General features: G+C 37.0%; 1 protein-coding gene across 2 annotated transcripts in view; it reads right to left on the bottom strand.

Annotated features, from left to right (window-relative positions):
• Window positions 1-2449: 2449 nt before the first annotated feature.
• LOC113095460 (neuropilin-2-like) overlaps window positions 2450-20463 on the bottom strand; it is a 77927-nt gene continuing 59913 nt past the window's right edge. Inside the window, exons 13-17 of one of the 2 annotated variants that reach the window (XM_026261018.1) lie at window positions 17101-17360; window positions 16841-16934; window positions 15002-15034; window positions 6599-6658; window positions 2450-4687 (exon numbers count right to left, since the gene is read on the bottom strand). In XM_026261018.1, the coding sequence (XP_026116803.1) occupies window positions 4383-4687; window positions 6599-6658; window positions 15002-15034; window positions 16841-16934; window positions 17101-17360 (752 nt within the window). In that variant the 3' untranslated portion in view covers window positions 2450-4382. Of the gene's footprint in view, window positions 4688-6598; window positions 6659-6729; window positions 10554-15001; window positions 15035-16840; window positions 16935-17100; window positions 17361-20463 lie in introns of those variants that run through there. The other variant, XM_026261031.1, reaches the window with a different exon arrangement.

The following is a 20463-nucleotide window of genomic DNA, read 5'->3' as shown; positions in this document are numbered from 1 at the left end:
AAGACAATGCCAGGTCTCATTCTGCATGTGCTACAACAGCGTTCCTTACACACATGTGGATGTGACTGACTGTCCAGCGGATCTGTCACCTGTTGTATTCTCTCCTATTTAATGAGCTTGTCAAAATATCAATAGAACAAATAAAAACATAGTTATATTATGAAAATAATTATAAACTAAAATATGATTGTATACATAAAAAACATTATATATAAATATGTTATGATTTTATATTTTCATATATATTTGGGGTAAAATATTTCATTTAAAACTGTATTATGGGTCATTTTAGTATTACGATACCTTTTCAAGTATTTATAATAACCATTACTCTTGTTCTTGCATCTTGGAATTGTAGGACTTATTATTTGCTGAAAAAATCTCACTCTACATATATAACCATTTACCTCATAGCTAATCATTAACTACCCATGAAATAAAATCGTATTGTTTGTTTCGCAAACTTTATATCAAGCTTCTTCTTTTTTTTTTTTAAACAGTGCTTAGACTGAGATTTAAAGAGGGTTGCTGAGACGACCCCCTCTCCCCCCAAAATAATAATAAAAAAAATGTATAAATAAATAAATAAATCACTTTTTGATAAAATTTCCTCAGACCTCAGGTGCATGGAAATAATTCCATCCTTTGGATGTACAAGGACAGAGCAGAGGAAGTTCTGCTGGTGTGAATACCAGTAGAGCATGATGTGTTGTTACTGACACTCATTTGTTCAATATGCTGTTTTTCAAATATAAAAACCATGAACTGTTGATCTTAAATGTTTCAGTATCTGTTCTGATACACAACCAACCAGACCGAGGAGGTCTTTGGAGTGACCTTGCTAAGAAATAGCATCTGTTAAAATTAATATTTTGCAACTTGAAAGCCCTCCCTTACATCAGACACTGACATTAGACTTAATAACCATCTGGGAATGGAGGAGTACACTTGCATGCATATACTTCTCCATCATTTGTCAGGTTCTTCTCTCTGGAGATAAACTAGCTGTGTTCTCTTTGTATTTCTTAGTGCAGCCTCTTCAAACGCTGATCACCTATAAGCTTCAAGCATACAGGGCTGGGCTTTGATGGAAAGTCCGGCTTACTGAGAAAGAGTGAGAGCTCTGTGATCTTTCTCAGCAAGGCCCCATTGGAGAATTAGATTTCAGTCTGACAGGGAGGGAAAACAACATTTACGAAACAAAAGTTTAGAATAATTAGGGTGGAAAAGCAGAGCCTGTCAGCCGGTTTCCTGGTTCTCCACCACTCAGTCCAGCCTGCCGATCAAAGCCACACATCCAGATGCCCCTTGTGGAGTTTAAAGACAGATCTTCATTAATCAAGAATCAGCCAATAAAAGATTTTAGAATATTTGGGCAATTACTTAATTCCTGTCAAGAAAATCACTGATTTGTTATTTCTTTAAAATGGCTTTTAGAGACTCTACATTAGAAATGACTAATGTGCTAGTTAGAATTGTGATCTTGAGAGCAGTAAGAAACATGAGAAGGGCAAATTATATTTCTCTAGATCATGGTCTAAGCTTGACTGTACAGTATTTGAAGTGTACAGGCCATGTTCAGAGTCTGATGATGTCCATAAGGGCGACCCTGTTTCTTTGAAGTTCCAATGTCCTACATTTTATGCCGCTGTCCATTTAATACATTAATTTACAGTAATTAATTATAATAAAATGATTTTAAAAATGTTGTTTTATGTGTGTGTGTGTGTGTGTGTGTGTTTTCTTATTTATTAAGGTATAGATTTATTGAGCTCTTAAGTGAAGGCTGATTCTGTCTTTTACTGTTCCCAACGTGAACAGTGAAACATCCATTCAGAGTGGCAAAGGCAAATGCGACACACTATGAAGAAGACAGGAAATTGAGGTAGAGAAATAGTTGCAATTAAATGCAAAATATAACAAATAAATGCATGGATGCAATTGGGTGGTTGTATGAGTTGGAGGGGTTAAAGGGAACTTTAGGGGGTGGAACAGTATGACACTTCAAAGCTTTGATGTTATGAGCCCCTAAATGATGGCAACTGAAGTTCTGTGCTAATGGGAACCCATGTGGAGATGAGAGAAACTGTTACAGACATAGCTGAAGAGAGAGAGAGAGAGAGAGAGAGAGAGAGAGAGAGAGAGAGTTTGTATGCTTTGTATAGCTGAATGTGTTGATATTTATTGGAGTCAAAGGTTCTATTGATGGACTTATCTTGTTGTCAGTGGAGGTACATTATGTACTGGTCTGGTATTATACTGTAACTGCATGCATGTGAGTCTGTTGAGCAGTGCTAAAGTACTATCATTTATCAATCCTACATGCCCCTGCTCTTGTAACCTTAAAACTCGATACTCATCATAAAACATCAAACTCAGTCACCTTGAAATGTTCCTCATGGAGCCACCTGTGAATGTTCAACACCACATCAACACAATATGTTAACAATCCTTTATTAAATAATCATAATAACAATAATCATTGTCATAAAAAGCACATTTTCTGTACAAAGTGTCCAAAGAGAGACTGGAATTCTACCCAGTGCTGTGATTCTCAAGTATTTTGAGTGTTTAAGACAGAAGAACGCTCCAAAGCAGTCTTTTTCAGGTTCATAGCGAGGCTGGAACAGAATGACTCCAAGGCACTTGCAAAAGTCCAGGGGTCCAGTAGCAAGAGTCTTCAAGAAGATAAGTATCATATCCTCAAAACTCCATATCAAAGATCCCAGACTCTAATAACGTGTCGTCTTCAGCAAAGGCGTAGTGTGCTTTGGGTGCATTTATTTCCACCAACTCCAACAATGCATTTTTAAGCAGGTATGGAGAGTGGGGAATCCCATCTGAGCAAATAGGTAAAGATTTACAGTATCTGTATTCCACCTTTTTCCAGTCTTTGAAAACCACAGGGGAGCAGTTTTATAACCAAACCTGTCTCCTGTTAACATAAAGTCTAATCATGGAAACAAACTGAGTAAAAGACTGGGAATGAAACAGAGGATATAACTTCTGTATGGTGTACATGAATCCACTGGAGATCCTCAAGGCTCTGTGCTAAGCACTTACTGGTTTGCACATAACCTAAATGATCAATAAATGTTGATTTATTTTTTTATGGTGAGTAAATGTAACCCACTGAGTAAACCACTGACCACTGGTTTTGTAACACTCATCTATGCCTCTAAAAATTGATCTAAAGAAAATATATTAAATATGTCTGTATATGTTTTTTTTAATTGATCCCAATCTAAACTATTTTATCTCTCACGGACCTTTAAACATTCATTTTGATGTGTAAAACCCAAGAGCCAAGATAAACTGAAGATGATTCTGCAGGTGTCGATTTGAGTCTATTTTCGAAAATGATCTTTCATTTTTCAAAATACAAGCAGTGGACCTGAAGTTCTCTGAGCTAATAACTGTTGCATTCTTTAATGCCCAGAGTAAAAAAAAAAATAAAATAATAAAAATGTAAATTAATAAATAAAAATAACAGAAACTGTATTTCAAACCTATACCTTCATCTGTCAGCCTTTCAACCCATTTCACATTATTTAATACCTGTTTGCTAGCTCAAATCCCACACAATAGCTTGGCAGTCTTTGTCTCCCACTTACAGCAATCCATAGGTTGCACTGACAAAATCCTCAGTCGTTTCAAACAAGTGTTCCTTTTCTTTTTCTTTTTTTTTTTTAACAATCCACAAAACACACTGTGCCAAAAACTAAATCTAAGAACCCTTAATCTGTCTTACTTTTCCATTTCCAAGCTGTCAAGACTGACAATAGAAACAAACGGTTGGCTGAAAGCAATGGGTTGTAAACACTCAATAAGAATGACATATAATCTGGGCACCCTGGGCTACTAAACGTCTCTTTGAGGGAAAACAATTAAGCAAGATTAAACCCAAAGCCTTTAAAAACAATGCACAACAATCTAGGCCACAAAATGTACTTTTGGGAATAATGGGGGACAGAAGTTTGTGGCTTGAAAGTCCAGCAACAAATCATCCATTTTAAAAACTAGACTTCTTAGAAATCTAAGATGATATACTCTCCTCTTTTTGGAATAGCAGAACATTGATATGTATCAACATTTGTTTTGAGGCTGATCCCTGGAAAAGGTTTCGATCCTTGTGGCACAAAACTCTCCACTTTTGATGTAATCCAGTGAAAGACAAGGAAGTCCTTGGCAGCAGCATTAGAGCTGAATAAGCACAACTGCTTGGAAAATAAGCTCCAGGAAAAGTTCAGCCCAGGAGCTTTCCAGCTGAGGTGGACATGCATTCCAGGAATACTAAGAGATGAGGCTCGTCTCTTCAAAGAGTCAAATCGGGTTATTTAGAGGTCATTTTAGGATACTTGATACCTCCCCGTCTGTTTTACTCAAGCCTCGGAGCAGCAGCGCTGTTGGTTAAGCTTCACTTTGTGCTTAATCCCATCATACAGCTCGAAGTTGTAGTTCTCCAAAGTGTTAGACGAACGTGACGTCAAGCCTCCATATGAGCAGGTACAGTAAAGAAGGAGGCCGGCACACACAGCACCTAGAAGAACGCCCAGGGAGCTCATGACAATAATGGTCAGGAGGATGGGGTCCAGAGAGTACAGCCATGTGTTGTCCTTATCGTCTACGTGTGTCACCGGAGGTTCTGATGGCGTTTCGGCTGTGCTCCACTCTGGAAACTGGTAACCTACAACAACAAGAAAAAGGGAAAGCACATAAAGATGTGTATTAACAATCTCATGAACATACACTTTTGTTTTTAGACATGATGCCACGTTTATACAACAGTATTTTTGAAGGAGTGTGATCTAACTCCAAAAAAAGTGACGGTATCAGATGGTAGACTTACAAAAGGTACTGTGGTGATACCATGGTAATGTGGTGGCATTAGATGGTAATACCATAGTACTATGACATTTATTTTGCTTCTGAAATTCATGTACCATGTTTTTTTTTTTTTTATGGCGATCAGTGGTACTATTAAGGATGGGGTATATGTCAAATGTCACCTAACCAAATCCAGAATTCAGATCTCATCACATTCGATTGTCAGAAATTGTTAACAGCAGTATGATCTGATAGCGATATCTATGGTAATCAGCTAAACTAGCTAGCTGTTATTGTTGCCATTTTATTCAATTTTAATATCCTAAGTTTAGTGAAAAAAAAAAAAAAAAACACAGGATATTAAAACTAAGATCTCAATCCACTTATGTAACAGAAATCAGTTATGCTCATTTTCGATAAACACTCTGAAGGCATCTTGAGTAAAACAGCTCCATATTTAATGAAGCACATACAAAAGACCTGTTTTACAGAATACTGAAGTCTGTTGCACGTAAACCTCCATACCACAGTATTTACACGGCAAACGTTAAAATCACCATGGTAGGACCAACAAAAAGTACAATGGTATTATGAAGCCTTTATACAATGGTATTTTTTTTTTTTGGAGATAATACCATGGTACTTCAAAGTACTTTAAAGATCATGGTATACCATATATCTTGGTAACTTAATATAGTAATCAGTGGCATTACAGTATGTATTTGTAAGCATGTTTTGTTCAACACTACAGCCTTTGGAGGCTAAACAGAAGTTTGTGTGTTTGTTTTCCCACAGTATCCAATGGAGGAAGCCACATCTAACCAACTAATGGTCTGAGGGAGAACAGTGTCGGCTGTTTTCAGCTGACAAAACTAAGTCGTAAACACTTTTGTGGCACCCTGTGCCTTTGCTAGCGGTTGCATTAGGCTTAATTAGGCTGCTTCTGACAGCGAGATGATATCAAAATTCGCACCAGCTGAGCGGCCTTTGCACTTTGACTGATATCTGTTGCATTTTATTAAAGTTTTGCCCTTTTAGTTCCAACAAATGGCTTGGTGAGGTGATTGACAGCTTGTGTAGAGTGTGAGCTAAACACAGACTTCATTACATTGTATTAAGAGTAGAGGGAAAATGAGAAAAAGATGGAAGACATTGATAAAGGAAGTTGGGAGAATGAAAGAAAGACAGACGGAGGGGGCTGACAGTTTGTAAGGATGAACAGATTTCAGTTGGTAATTAACTCATCCTTGTCTTTTTTATTTATTCATTTAAGAGGCAAAACAAAGACATCTTTAAAAGTTAGATGGATTCCAACTGTGTGATAGCAGGAAAGGAAGAGCGGAAAGTCTGATAACTGTAGATGTTTTTTTGATTAGTTTTTTCCTGCAGAAATGCGGGGTGAGGGCGATGTGAATGTGAACAAACACGTACATACCAACACAAGCATGTCAGCTCTATCCATACAAACATTTGCACAGATGCACTGTGGAGCTCCACAGTTTGTGAAAAAAAAAGACTTGGAAGCGGCATTTGCAACACATTTAATTACATAATGTGACGTATTTTCAAATACACAGTATATCCAAAGAGAAAAAAAGATTGGAAATTGAATGGACTGATAATTTGCACGGACAAAGCATTCACAATTAGACCAGAAACATGCAATGTGTAAGTAATTAGGGTGTATTCTGATTTCATGTTCACTTTAAATATGTCCAAACCATCTATTTTTGACTAATCTGAAAACCTAGAAGAAAAAATGGGAACTAACCTGCATTTATGTGGTCCTTCCCATTGAAGAGACGCCCATTTCCGACCGCTGGTTTTTTAACTGTGGATAGAAATGTAGACATTGTATTAAAATCAATAAGATGACTCAAAATGATGTATTTTGTGCTTAAAAAGTGCTCAAAATTATTATTAATGAATATATATATGAATGAAAATATAGCATGCATTCTTGAATTAACAAACTTTAGTACAAAATAGGGTGATAGTCACCTTCAAATCATAAGAACATTAGATTACTCAGAATTCAGATAACTAGCTATAAACGTGTCAAGACTTTACAGCTAACTAACTTGATAATTTACACTAACTCTTGCTATAGTGACAACTCTGAGAACACAATGACTTGTGAAAGTTTGTTCAACTCGAAGTGTTTGCATTCACATACTTGTGTGAAATCTAGTATAGAGTATAAAGAGTATAATCTAGTATAAGTATATTTTGAGACTTAAAGTTAAATCATAAATTTTTAAAGGGACACAAGATATGTAACATAATCACAGAGTACAGAGAATAGTATTGTGTGACCTACATAATTACTAATTGAAGCACTCCAGCATTTACAGATTAAAGGAACACAAATATGGCAGCAAAAATAGGCAAGTATCTTTTGTTTCTACAATAGACATAAAAGTATGATATAAATAGATATAAAAAGAAATGACGATTAGAAAAATAATATTTTATTGTCATATTTTAAAAGCAGGTTTTTCAGGACACAAATTCTTCAAGCAAAAATATTCTGTTCACATTCGCATTTTAAACAATTTACTAATTTCAAAGTTTGAGGTATAGGCTGACCACAGTTAGAAGGTACTTTTATAAAGCAAAGTGCATCATCATTATCATTATAATTAAATTCATAGTTTGTATCAGAAAAATCACCACCACCTCCACCACCTAAGTAAGCTTTGCAGTACAATAAAAGGCCCATAACTTTCAAATAGCTTTATGAATCAGGTCGTTTTGTTCCAAATATGTCCAAGTCGGAGCCCGCTGTGTCTAAAAGCAGAGAAATCAATGTGAGAGCTCACGCCTCACAGATGTGAAGATGGTAGCCTGACTAGATCCATTGTGAGCAATCTCTTCCACCCATCTATCCCATCTTAGAGGAAAAACTCTGTAGACTGTTCGACAACCCCTGAGATGACATCATCATTACCTAAATCCTCTGGTCTATGAAAAATAGGCTGTTTTGCTTTATCAGAAGCTTCTCGGTTCAGTATATGTGATGCATTTAAGAGCCCAAGAAGAATGGCTATTTGGCCGTGTCGACGAGAGACACGGGGCAGGAGACAGAACACCTATAGCAGCTTTAATAAATGGTATCTGGTCCATTAACTAATTAAAAAATATTAAGAGTGAATAAAGAAGGGGGGACACGGTTTAGGAAAGAAAAGAGTGATAAAGTGCTTGCTTTAAAAGCACGTTGCATGACGGTGCCAAAAACATCCCTTACCACCTCACAGCAGGAAATGGCATTAAAGTAGTTCCATTTTGAAAAGCTCTATACTTCTTAAAGCTTTTAGTCCTTATTCTAGATCTGCTGGATGTCCTTAAAGACACAGTTCAGAAGAGAATGATAATTCTGTCATTATTTACTCATCCTAAAGTCATGCCAAACCTGTGCGTTTAACTTTATTCTGACTCACACAAAATGAATGACTTCAGATGATTTCTATTCATACAAACTACTTTTATGATCTACGTTGAGATTTTGTTTTGCCACTACCACTTCCATAATAGAAGCGGCATGAACGTTCTTCAGAACATTTCCTTTTGTGTTCCACAGAAGTATGAACATCATGTAAGTCTGGAATAACATGACAGTGAGTTTTCATTTGGGGGTGACCTATTCCTTTAATACTGCTTTGTACTACTGTAATACCTTGGAGTACTGTTTAAATACTACAGCATGTGCATGTGATAATCAAATGGTACTGCCACAGTATGTTTGTGGTGCTCACCTAATACAGAACTGATTATTATAACCTATAAAATTGAATGACAGCTCAATTCAGTGAATGATTCAACATGGTTATGAAAAAGCATATGCCAGTCTTGGACTGCATTTACTGCTAATCATTCTTGAAGCATCATGATGCTTCAATGAACTAAAATTGCTTCCAGGTGTTGATATCTGCACAAGTTCTCTCCCACCCCAGTGCTCAGTGCTTCCTCAACGCATGGAGATGGAAAAAGGAAATTGCTGTCTTTTTTTATGGGACTTGTTTTTGGAGCCTCCACACCAGCAAGAATTTGCTCAGAATTACCCACGCCAACACAGTTTTGGGGCATCTTTGGGAAAAAATGTGGGAAATGCAAGATAGAAAGGAATAGCCAAGATACTGACACAGAGAGCACAGAAGCAAACACAAAACATGATTCTCTTATCTCATTGGTGGCGCCATCCCTTCATTTAAGTTAAGCACACTGATTTGAAACCATGCCTTTAAAGTCAACATGAAAGAACATTTGCTATGCCTTTTAGTTTCATGATGTATTTCCAAAAAAGAAAATAGAAAAAAAAAAAGATGCTTTTTAATTGGGAATCCCAATGTCTACATTTACTGGTCAAATCTATTTTTGTTTGGAAATACTAAAGCACTCTTTATTACGTTAATGACAACTGACATTAATCCATTGATATGGTTTTAGGAAGGCTGTATTACTTACAAGTGCAGCCTAAAACAAGTGTAACCAATAGTATTAACCAATAATTGGCATGATCTAAGCAACAACAGAGGAAAAAGGAAACTCATTACACAAACATTTTTTCTCTTTATAATAACAATGCACTGATCAGTCATTCACAATAAGACCAAGAAGTTGTGTGAAGAAACTCAATTTTGATTTCAGGTTGACTTTAAAGTCACTGTTCAATCACGACAGCGTATATGTTTATATCATCTTTGGTAGACTCTCAGTTTATCAGAATTAACTCAAGATGTTTACATGCAGAATCCTTTTATGCAGTACTTCACCTTCCCTTATTGCTAATTATATCATGCTTGCGTTGTATTCAAAAAGTGCCATGAAGCACATTCTCAGTAATGGAGCCTCCGTCTGTATGCTTTCATTTATCTGAAAGCTTCATGTTCTCTCTTTCACCAAAAGTCTGTTCCCATGTTCTGCTATAATAAGGTAAAGTACTCGTAATCAATCTCAGGGACTAGTCAAAGTGCAAACATTGTGGCATGTCCACAACAGCTCTAAACTCCCCAATGTTCTGACCTTGTCCAATCACATTGATTTAACATAAGTATAGTAACACTGGATCAAAGTCAGTCCAGGATCAGTGATTTAGGTCAGTGGATAACACTTCCTCTTGGCTTGGCGTCCATCATTAGGCTGGATACAAATTCGCCTTTGAAGAAGGTCCCTCCAGATGAGTATGAGCTGGCTAGATGTGGTAAACAAGCTGAGCACACTAAGACAGGGTTGTCAGTATCAAAGAAAGAAAGGAACAGGAACAGAACGAGGAAGCAGAAAAATTGAAGTGTTGGGTTCATCTGGATGCATCCGAATCCAAGCATCTGGGAGTGTTCTTTGAGGTTCTCCTCCAAGTCTGAAATCTGCTTTCATCGAGGACTTCCATCATGAAGTCGCCATTTGCAGGCAAACTTTCAAACTTTTAGTCCTGGTGTCTCACCAGTAGGAATTCCCATCGCCCTTCTCAACCCATACAGTCAACTTGGGTGTCACCCCTGCCCTTTGCACGCCGCCGTTCGGGTAATGTGCACTGTGGGGGCTGTAGTAGGCCATTGTGGGTTGGTTCCTCCTGGCTGTAAGATGGCGACAGCTAACGGCCATGACAATGACAATGACCAGGAACAAGATGGCTCCTCCACCAGCCATTATGTAATACCAGTTGGGCAAAACAGGTGGTACTGACAGCGTATCTATTGTTGGCTCACTCTTGCCAGGTAGGGCTCCCCCTGGTGGAGAGATATACAAACTGTGAAACACACCACACTACTGCTAGATTTAAATGCAAACATACTAATGCCATAAAATATGCTGTATTGACTGTTTTGGCATTCAATCATGAAGAGCAAAAGCTTCATGCTCCATGTTTCACTGTTCGAAATCACCATGAAATAATCTCTTTTGAGTTGAGAATACTTGCTGCGGGATCTACGTTTGGCTGCATAGCATAATGTACAGTGAAACAATGGCAGTGCTTAAAAAAATGCAGTGCTGTTATGTAACGTGCTTTCAAACAGTCAACCCGAGTCAGACTCCAAGTATGTTGCAAATAAAGACTGCCCCGCTCTAGTCCTGGGGAGTGGGAATTCCGTACTATAAATCAGACTGGATTTTTTTTTGCATTGGGACAAGTGGCTCTCCAGGAATACTTAAAGTGCAGGTGGCAACATGACAACAAGTGTTGGTAGTTCTCAAAACCGTTATGTCTTAGGGGTACATTGGGGCCGCATTCAAAACAAGAAGCTGTTTTGCCAAGCAGAGGCACATGCATTCTGTTCTCCCTCAGTTTGGCCTTCTGGTTCTTGAAGAATGCTGAAATAATTGATCACTGCAGGAGTTTGTGATTGCTTTATCACTGCATTGTGATGCATAACTATATATATCATCAATGGATTGAAAGTGAGATTGAGAGAGACCCAATGTGATATTGACAATTTGTAATTTTCTTTCTTTTTTGTTTTTTGTTTTTGCACGGTCTTGCTCCAATTTTGACAAGTACACCAATTATTATTACATTATGAAATTGATTTATGTTTCTGTCCATCTAACTTTCAACAATCTGCTATGCCTATTCAGGTTTTCCTTATCAGTAATTACATTTAGAGTGGCTAAAAAATGCAACTTGTAACTAGTTGCACCACTTTTATTTATATTAGGGCCGGGACTTTAATGTGTTAATTGAGATTAATTAATTACACAAAAAATAAGCGTTAACTAAGATTAATTAATTACAGAAAAAAATCCCGCATTTTTAATAACTTTTTTTTGCACCGCGGAACGTTTCTCACTGGATGAGTTTCGGCGGACCGATTATACTGGTTCGCATATCACCGCAGCACATCGAGCCTCAAGTATCACCTCAACGCAAAACATATAGCAGCTAGCGTGGACTTTACACTTTATGTTGAACTATGTATTATTTTTATTTATTATTATAGTTTATGTTGAACTCTTTAATGTTTTGGCCAAGGTTATTGAGAGTTGGACTATGTTATGGCCTCTGAAGCAACAGAGAGATGTTTTCTAATAGTCAGTGTTTCCAATGTTCTGAATGTAATTGACAGTATTGTATTTTACTTAAAAAAACACTTTACAGAAGGTTCCAGCACCTATAAGCTTCCTGAATTTCTGAAATGTACTATTTCTAAATTGTTTCTAAATATGCTATTGCTACACTTCATGGCAAAAATTGCACTGGTCTGCTAGACTTGGTTGAACAAAAATAAACAATATTTTGTTGCTTAAGCTTATGTATTCAGTCATTATTCAATGGTATACTATAAATCCATGTGAAAAAAAATTACTTCTCACTGTTCTCAGGTCAAATATTTATATGCGATTAAAATGCAATTAATTTCGATTAATTAATTACAAAGCCTCTAATTAATTAGATTAATTTTTTTAATCGAGTCCCGGCCCTAATTTATATATATATATATATATATATATATATATATATATATGGTTGAATTTTTTTTTGTAACGCCTAATTTGATGATCACTAATTATCATTAACTGAACTATAAGAAATTATATTAATGCACACATAACTAACTGAATAAATAAATAAATACATACATAAAGTTAAAAGGTTAATAAATATATAAACAGAAAAAGAAAAAAAAAGAAAAAAAAATGTTTATGTATGGAACTACAGTACATATGTAATATCTTGAAAAAATAAAATCACTATATATTTGACTTGATCTGCATACATTCAGTTTGCCAGTTCAATAACTGAAAAACCACCTAGTTTAACAATCCAAGAGTTGTGATATGCTCATTTTCACACCAACCATAAAGATACTGGATGACTTTAGTGGCTCTAGAAAGCCAACGTGATGCCATGTTGACAAAAAATTGTGCAAACTTTAAGCAATGTCTGACAGACAAAAAACAAAACAAAAACAATCCTAAATCTCCACGAAAACAACCAAAATAGTAACAAATATTACAATCACACAAGTCGAAGCAGAGATTTTTGTCAGCTCTGCTTTGTCTATCTCACAGATTAGTAAGCACCGTGTGAAAAGCGAACATTTGAGAAAAACAAAAAACAAAACAAAAAAAAACGGTTCCCCAGGGATTTCTACAAGACATATCCTGAGTCTCTGATGCAATGCTGCCATCTGAGCAGAACCCAGCACAGGCAGACATCTTGTTATGCTATATTCAGCTGCGGAACATGACTGAGTCACTCATTAGGGAGAGCAACTTGGCTCTGCCTGTCTTTTATTGACACTCATTTCATGGAAGAAAGTGGAGGAACTAATATGCTGGAAGCTTGTTTGGGTATTCTTGCCGATGCAAATTTATAAAAAAAAATATACATTTCTAAAATAATGAAATGGAGCCCCAAATATAAAACAAAAACCATCTTACTATTTCAGTGTCCATTGCTGGACTGGAGTCCATGTCTGTATACACTGACAAATACTCTGTTCTTGAGGGATCCTACACTTTTCTGACAATTCCCATGACTTTTCTGGTTGTTTGTGATTAAATATAAGGATTTTTTATTATTACATTTTTTGAACCGAATGTTCTTTTTTATGTCTGGTACCAACTTTTGAAATAAATGCAAGATCATGACTATGATATTGCTTTTATTCAACAGTTCTATAAAGAGGCAATTTATAGCTGTCCACGTTATGCCTATAATGTATTTTAGACACAATAAAAGCAATTTTGTTCTGATACTGCAAACAGGTCTAGATGAAGTTAATGCATGACCAACCATTCATAAACAAATCTATACATTTTAGAGATCAAATGTCTTATTCAAATACCCTTTAAGAGCGACCAATTTGGTGAAACGAGTCATTAGTAATTTGAATCCCAATTCGGCTCGGCCTGTCGCGAACAACTTGACCCACCCTCAAACACGCCATTTTACTGACAACTGCTTCTCTAATCTCGGGGAGTTCAACACAGGATTTACAAAACACTTCCCAGCAGGCACACAACGTCATAAGACATTGATATTTGGTTAATTTTCAGTTGCGACGTCCGGTGACCAAAATTTACTGAAAATGTTTCTAATGTCAATGTTAAATTGATGTTCAATACCGACTTCAGCTGACATTGATATTTTGTTGTTTTTAGGTTGTGTAACCAAATCGTAACCAACGTTAAATCTGTTCAAATACTGACGTCAACGCGATTTTCATTTTCAACCAAAATACAACGTCTGCCCGACGTCATACCCAACGTCAATCTAATGATATATAAATGTCCAGTGCCTGCTGGGTTGCTCTTGAAAGATGGATCTGTTTATTTGAACGAACTGGCTCCATTGAATCAGAGCCTGTAAATATTATAAATAATATTTTTTTTTATATTTTCTATCCAGTGTTCAAAATATGGAACTATGGAATTGGGTTTATCGTTTCCGACACATGCTATACGTTGAAGACAGGGACATCTGATCAATTAAAGCAGAGTAAGCTCAGGGAAAAGGGGGTTTAAGAGAGACTGAATCTTAGAATTGCTTTTAATGCATCATCTGAGAATCGTTGGAAAATGATGTAATATTAAATGCACATATAAAGTGTCTAACAACATTAGAAACCTTATAATTGGCATAATAGGGGCACTTTAAGAATGTTTAAACACTAAAGTATTTCCATGACTATAGGATTGCATAAATGTTAGCATGGCTGAAAGGAGAAAGATGCCTCAAAAATAGACTGACAGGATGCCCATCTAGTTAGGAGTCATACAAATAGTCAATGATATCAAATTATAAAATATTGAAAAAACCTGAATGAGATTTGAAAGCTGTGACAGAAGGGACATGAATAATGACTGAAATATTTCTCGCAAGAAGCAAGTCATATAATTTTGAAGTGACATGTAGGTGAAATGTTTTTTTCTTGAACATCAAAGTACGTAACCTTGTAAACAGCCTCACAAGTTTAGCAGCCTGACCATGTTTGAGCATCTTTCCCAATTGGGATCTTAACCACACTGTAAAAATAAATAAAAACAAAATAAAATGTGAGAAATGGATTGGTCACCTCAAATAACCGACCCAAACCCAGGCTCCTCAAATCACTGCATAAATACTACATGCTAAGAAGTAAAACGAACCCTAAACCATCCCTGTAAACTGCTGAGCAGGGCAGAGAGCAGGAAGTGCAAACATTCACACCAAAGGCAGAGAGTTTAAACTCACCGGTCATGTCTGGAGGGAACGCGACAAAAGGCTCTAGATGAGGAAGAGAAGGATGAGGAGAGGAAGATAAAGAGAGAAAGACAAATAGAGCAAAATGTTAATATGTAATGTAAGGTTAACCATAGGGTACATACATGCCTTACTGTATCAGATGCTGATGACTCTGAAAACATGCACCGAACTTCATAACATAATGAATAACCTGCATAAAAGACCACAAAAGGAACAAACTAAGATGGTTCCTGAAATACTTCACCCTTAAATCAAAAGAAATAAGAACCATGAAGATTTTGTGATAATTAAGCACATTTACATAAAAAATATCATTACTGTAATCCGACTGAAAGTATACTTGAGTTTTTTGCAATTCACTATTCTCAATTGTGTAAAAAATAGTTTGTATAATAATAATAGCCCCATTATTATCAATTATTAATACTTTTACCATCATCAATTATTATTATTATCATGCAAAACAAACCTAGTATCAAGTTTTGTTGCATATACATGTTGTAAAATATAAGGACAAATACTACCATGATGTACAAAAGACTTAACTTTTTCCAGGAAATGATATTTTTAAATCAAACATTCCAGATTGTAACATTTATAGATTAATACATATGGGAAAGTGTTGTTGAAATTTTTTTTTCTTAAAGTATAAATATTCCATGAGGTTATAAATGGTCATAAAAATAATGTGGCAATGCAAAAGATGTTCAGAGTCCTTGCTTTTTTGTAGTTATGACCTGGACCTGTTTTGAGTGCTGTTACCAAATGCTATTGTTTAAAAGCATTTTTCCTTCAGCTAAATTATTTGTCCCATCCCCTATACAGTTTTCAGAATAGGCATTATGGTTCTTAATTTTTTGGCACAGAAGTGTGCTTTCAGGTTTTAACTACTTTTCATGTTGTGAAGGTTTTGTTTTGAGGAGCAAACATGGAAGGATGGAGAAGATTGCCTGAATTCTTGAAATGCAAAGAATTAGAAAAAGATGAGAAAGTATCGTGGGGGCCAGCGGCGCGGGGATCTCTTTTTGGAGGGAACTGCAAGTCCAACTGCACGGCTCGATAAGAACTCTCCCAGCATGCTTTGGGAAGAATCACAGCAGGCACATGGTGGAACACGAGCTCAGGAGGCTTCCAATTTTTGGATTCGAAATGAACCACCAAGTCCTGTAGCCTCAGAGCGAGCCAAGCGGCAATGCTGCGAGCCAAAAATGACTAAATCAGGGTTTCCAGTTATGGATTGGGAATCATAGATGCGGCGAGCACATGGTCACATTTCGATGTCTTTCAGACCTTAAATCACAAAACTTCTGTGCAAGATCCATCCTTTAAAAAGCCTGGGCTATCAACTAATAATTCCGTTAAAAAATCTCTGTTTACAAACATGGAAGGAAAAGCGCAAAGGAAATAATGAAACATAGATTAGCATTGGGGCCCATGGGTATTTGTGGCCTAGATTTGATTCTACATTTTGCGTTTGATGTCAAACAACGAGCCGCACTATTTTTTGTGTGTGTGTCCTCCTTTCATGTTAATAAATTCTATTTTAAGAAGCTCTTTGAGATAGTAGCTGTGATGCCTAGGTTTGATCACAGCAAATGGGGAGGTTTATGGAGCTGGAGCGAGAATTTCAACAAATTATGGTGAAATGGTGGATCTGGAATATGTGCCATCTGTAATGAATAGATAAAGTGACCTAACAGGAAACCAGAAAGAGCGCAGCAGGGGACAAACATCTGGTAGAGATAATGCAAGGGTTTGGATTGAATTGTTGCTATGAACAACAAAAAGTATAAAAGGATAAAACTAAGATGAAACATATACACTTACGAGTACACTCTTCCAGTGGTGTGTTAACACTCATGTGGATGTTATCGATCCAGATGTGGCCGTTGGTCCCCTCAAAGAATCCTTCAATTACCACCTGTGTGATGAAATATGAGCACACAGAAAAATGTCACCACAATATCGGCCAGGCTACCAAAACTCAACTAATACATAAACCTTTATGTATTAATTGAGTTTTGGTAGCGTTACTGAAATCATGGTGAAATTTTTATTTCACTATTTATTATGTTTAATCTGCTTACCTGAAATTCATTTGGCGATCGAGGTATGATGGTCCGTCCTTCTTTCCAAATGGGCTCCTGGTCTCCACGGAGGGACCAGAGGAGGGTTTCTTCTTGGTCTTTATTCTGCAGCAGGACCCTCAGTGTTCCCTGATTCTCCAACTGATAGGAGAACATCAGGCAGAGAGGTCCGGTGTCGGGATCCACACTGGGACTGAACAGCCGGGCTTTCTGGCCCACCGTCTCGGGACTGGCCTCAATGTACAGGTAGTTTCCCAAACCTGTGAGAGAACAGACACAGCAAAGCTTATCTCACAGTCTGCCCAATTTGACTAGCTTCTACCGAGTGACAGATGAAAACAGTGCAGCCTTTTGGGTAGTTGCATGTAATCTTATTTATTCCGTGCTGGGCAGAAAGTCCCATTCAGCACATGACATTTTAACAGACTGGTTTGTGTCACTGTGGGCCTGACTTATCAAACAGCAAGCGAGCACTTCCTGAACCCAAACTGTGTTTCCAAGCAACATGTTTCTCTTGTCCCACCCATCTAAACATCATGCTGTGTGATTATACGGAAAAGTCAAGGGTGTCATTGAGGGAAAAGTCAAGCACCTCATCATAAGTATTAGTGTCATTCGTGAACGATGGCCGCCCACTAGGCTCTACTGTAGGCACTTTAGGTGATGGCAGGTGTCTGTTTGCTTAGCCGAGAGTGAAAGAGCGTTAAGTGGGAGCAAGGCACGACCCCCACGGTGAAGAAAGAGCGGAGAGACAGGTGCGCACTCTTTTATATCTCTATACATTTGTGAATAATCTTTCCAGACGTTTCAAGGTCAAAAGGATCTTGAAAAAAGCTCATGTGGTGGCGGCCGGCATATCTCTGAACGATCCGATTGGACGAGGAAGTGACATCTGACCTATTGGAGCCTTAAACATTTTGAGAAGTGTCAGAAAGCGCCTATAACACCCTTGCAGCTGTCGGCACGGCTTGTTAAATCTTTCAGAGAAAGCATTTAAAATATTCCAAGGCAATGAATTTAAAATAGGTTTAGGATAACAATCCCCTTAACTTCACTGTGAAAGCATTTATGAGGAGATGTGAGGGGGGGGGGGGTGAATATCTTTAATTTATGTGAAAAAAAAATCCCCCTTTTGAACGTAAGTACTACATTTATAGGGGGAAACGAATAATGATCTCTTGAAAGTGGTTTTAAGTACATGGAAGTCTGTGCAGAAATCCACCTGAAGGCAGGTGAAAAACTGGAATAGAGGGTTGGAAATGCACTTTTCTATGAGAATGTGCACCACTGAAGTCAATTAAAGATACTCAGATTCAACCCTTTGCCACACGACTGAAATAAGGAGGTTTTGAACTTCCTGAAAGGAGGCCTGGGAATGTGAATGCTTCGTACACTTTTAAATGGTTTTGGAACAAAATAAATGATTAAACAATATTGCTTAGCACCGTCTACATCACATTAAATATAATCATCCAGCATCTTTCATTCAGGAAGGATGCATTTAATTGATGACAGGTGATAGTAATGACAATTGCTTTACAAAAGCTTTCTCAAATAAATGCTGTTCTTTTGTCCACCAAACGTTAAGCAGCACAACTGTTTTCAAAATTGATAATAGCAAATGTTTCTTGAACACCTTGTTTTCTGAAAGATCATGTGACAACAAAATATCTTAAAATATAAACAAGTTTTTAAAATTGCATTAAAAAAAAAAAACAATCACTGAGTTGGAAAAAAAGATCACCCCCTCTTAAAAATCACTTAACTCAGTTAGGTGTAGCACCTTCTCAATGACACACAAAGCCATTTGACTTTCAACTGTGATCCGCTGTGGTCATTTTGATATGCTCAGCACGAAAAGAGCTTTCCTAGAGAATTTCAATCCTTGGTAGTGCAACTGAAGCAAACAATTAACTATGCTTGGCAAGCTATTGTCAAAAGACCTCTGGGATAAAGTTGTGTGCAGGCACAAGTCAGGAGATGGATAAAAAATAATTATAATTAAAAGGCTTTATCAATGCCTAGAAGCACAGTGAATTCTAATATTAAGAAGTTGAAGGTTGGTTCAACACAGAACCTCCCTGGATCGGGACATCGCTCCAAACTGGATGAAAGAACCAGCAGGAAACTGTTCATCAACTCTGAAGCAGCTGCAGGAATTCATGACAAATAGAGTTCATTGTGTGCACGCAACAACATCACAAATTCTCCACAAATGTGGCTTGTATGGGAGGGTTGCAAGAAAAACCCACTCCTTAAGAAAAGCCACATGCAGTCATGGTTGAACTTTGCCAAAACACACCTTGAAGATTCTGAGGCAGATGAGACAAAAATGTAATTATTTGGTCTCAACAACAAATGATATGTCTTGTGGAAATCCAATACAGCTAACCATCCAAATAACAGCATTCCTACAGTAAAGCATGGAGGTGGTACTGTAATATCCTGTTTTGAGGTATTTCTCTAGAGATCTTGTCAGCATAGGAGGAAAAATTGATGGGCTTCATGATGCAGAGCACATAAAACCTGAGGAACTTAGAATATGCTTTGATACAGTACAAAAATAAAAAAATAATAATTGTCTGAAACTATTTTTTATAAACACAACAAATAAATTCAAGTTTATATACATTTTCTGAAGAATGAAGCAACCACTCAGAGCACTAGAAATCCTTGAGAGATTTGTTTATCCACAAATGCATACTAAGTAACACAGTGTGGGAAGGTATATGTTTGCATAAAAAAACAACAGCTGTTCATGAACATGTATAACATATGAGTGTGTGCATGTGTGTGGGAAAGAGAACATGGGAAAGTGTCTCTGATGAGAAACAGAAAGAGGAGGAGAAGTGAGAAGAACAGGACCAAAAGAAAAACATTTACACAACAAGAGCACTCATTAAAAATAAATGGTGAAGAGAAAGAGAGACTGATTCAAAAACAAGAAAGTTATAAAACAAGAGAGTGGAATTTAGATTAGAGGTTGTGCAAGTTTCTGTATGTGCACAGAGCTATCTGTGATCTGTCTCTCTCTCTCTCTCTCTCTCTCTCTCTCTCTCTCTGTGCATGTGTGTGTTTCTGTGCATCAGTTAAAGCAGTGCATTAATATAGAATGGAGATTAAACTGACCTGAAATTACCTGTGGATTAAATGCATACCTGCCAAGTCAATCAGAATTGAGTATTCCATGGTATGAATGGCTTTAGTGGAATAAAGCCAAACTTGAAAACTACAATGGTTTGCATTACATCATGTCTTTCTTTCAAAGGCATTCACAAGAACACCAGAAAGGTGTACTAGGAAAGTAAATATTGTAAATCTTGCTTTTATATTGACAGATATGTAGTAATATGCAGCCCACTG

Source organism: Carassius auratus, chromosome 1 (genome assembly GCF_003368295.1).
Source record: "Carassius auratus strain Wakin chromosome 1, ASM336829v1, whole genome shotgun sequence".
Classification (NCBI taxonomy): domain Eukaryota; kingdom Metazoa; phylum Chordata; class Actinopteri; order Cypriniformes; family Cyprinidae; genus Carassius; species Carassius auratus.
The sequence above is the reverse complement of the archived record's forward strand: the minus strand, read 5'-3'. Positions and strand labels throughout refer to the sequence as shown.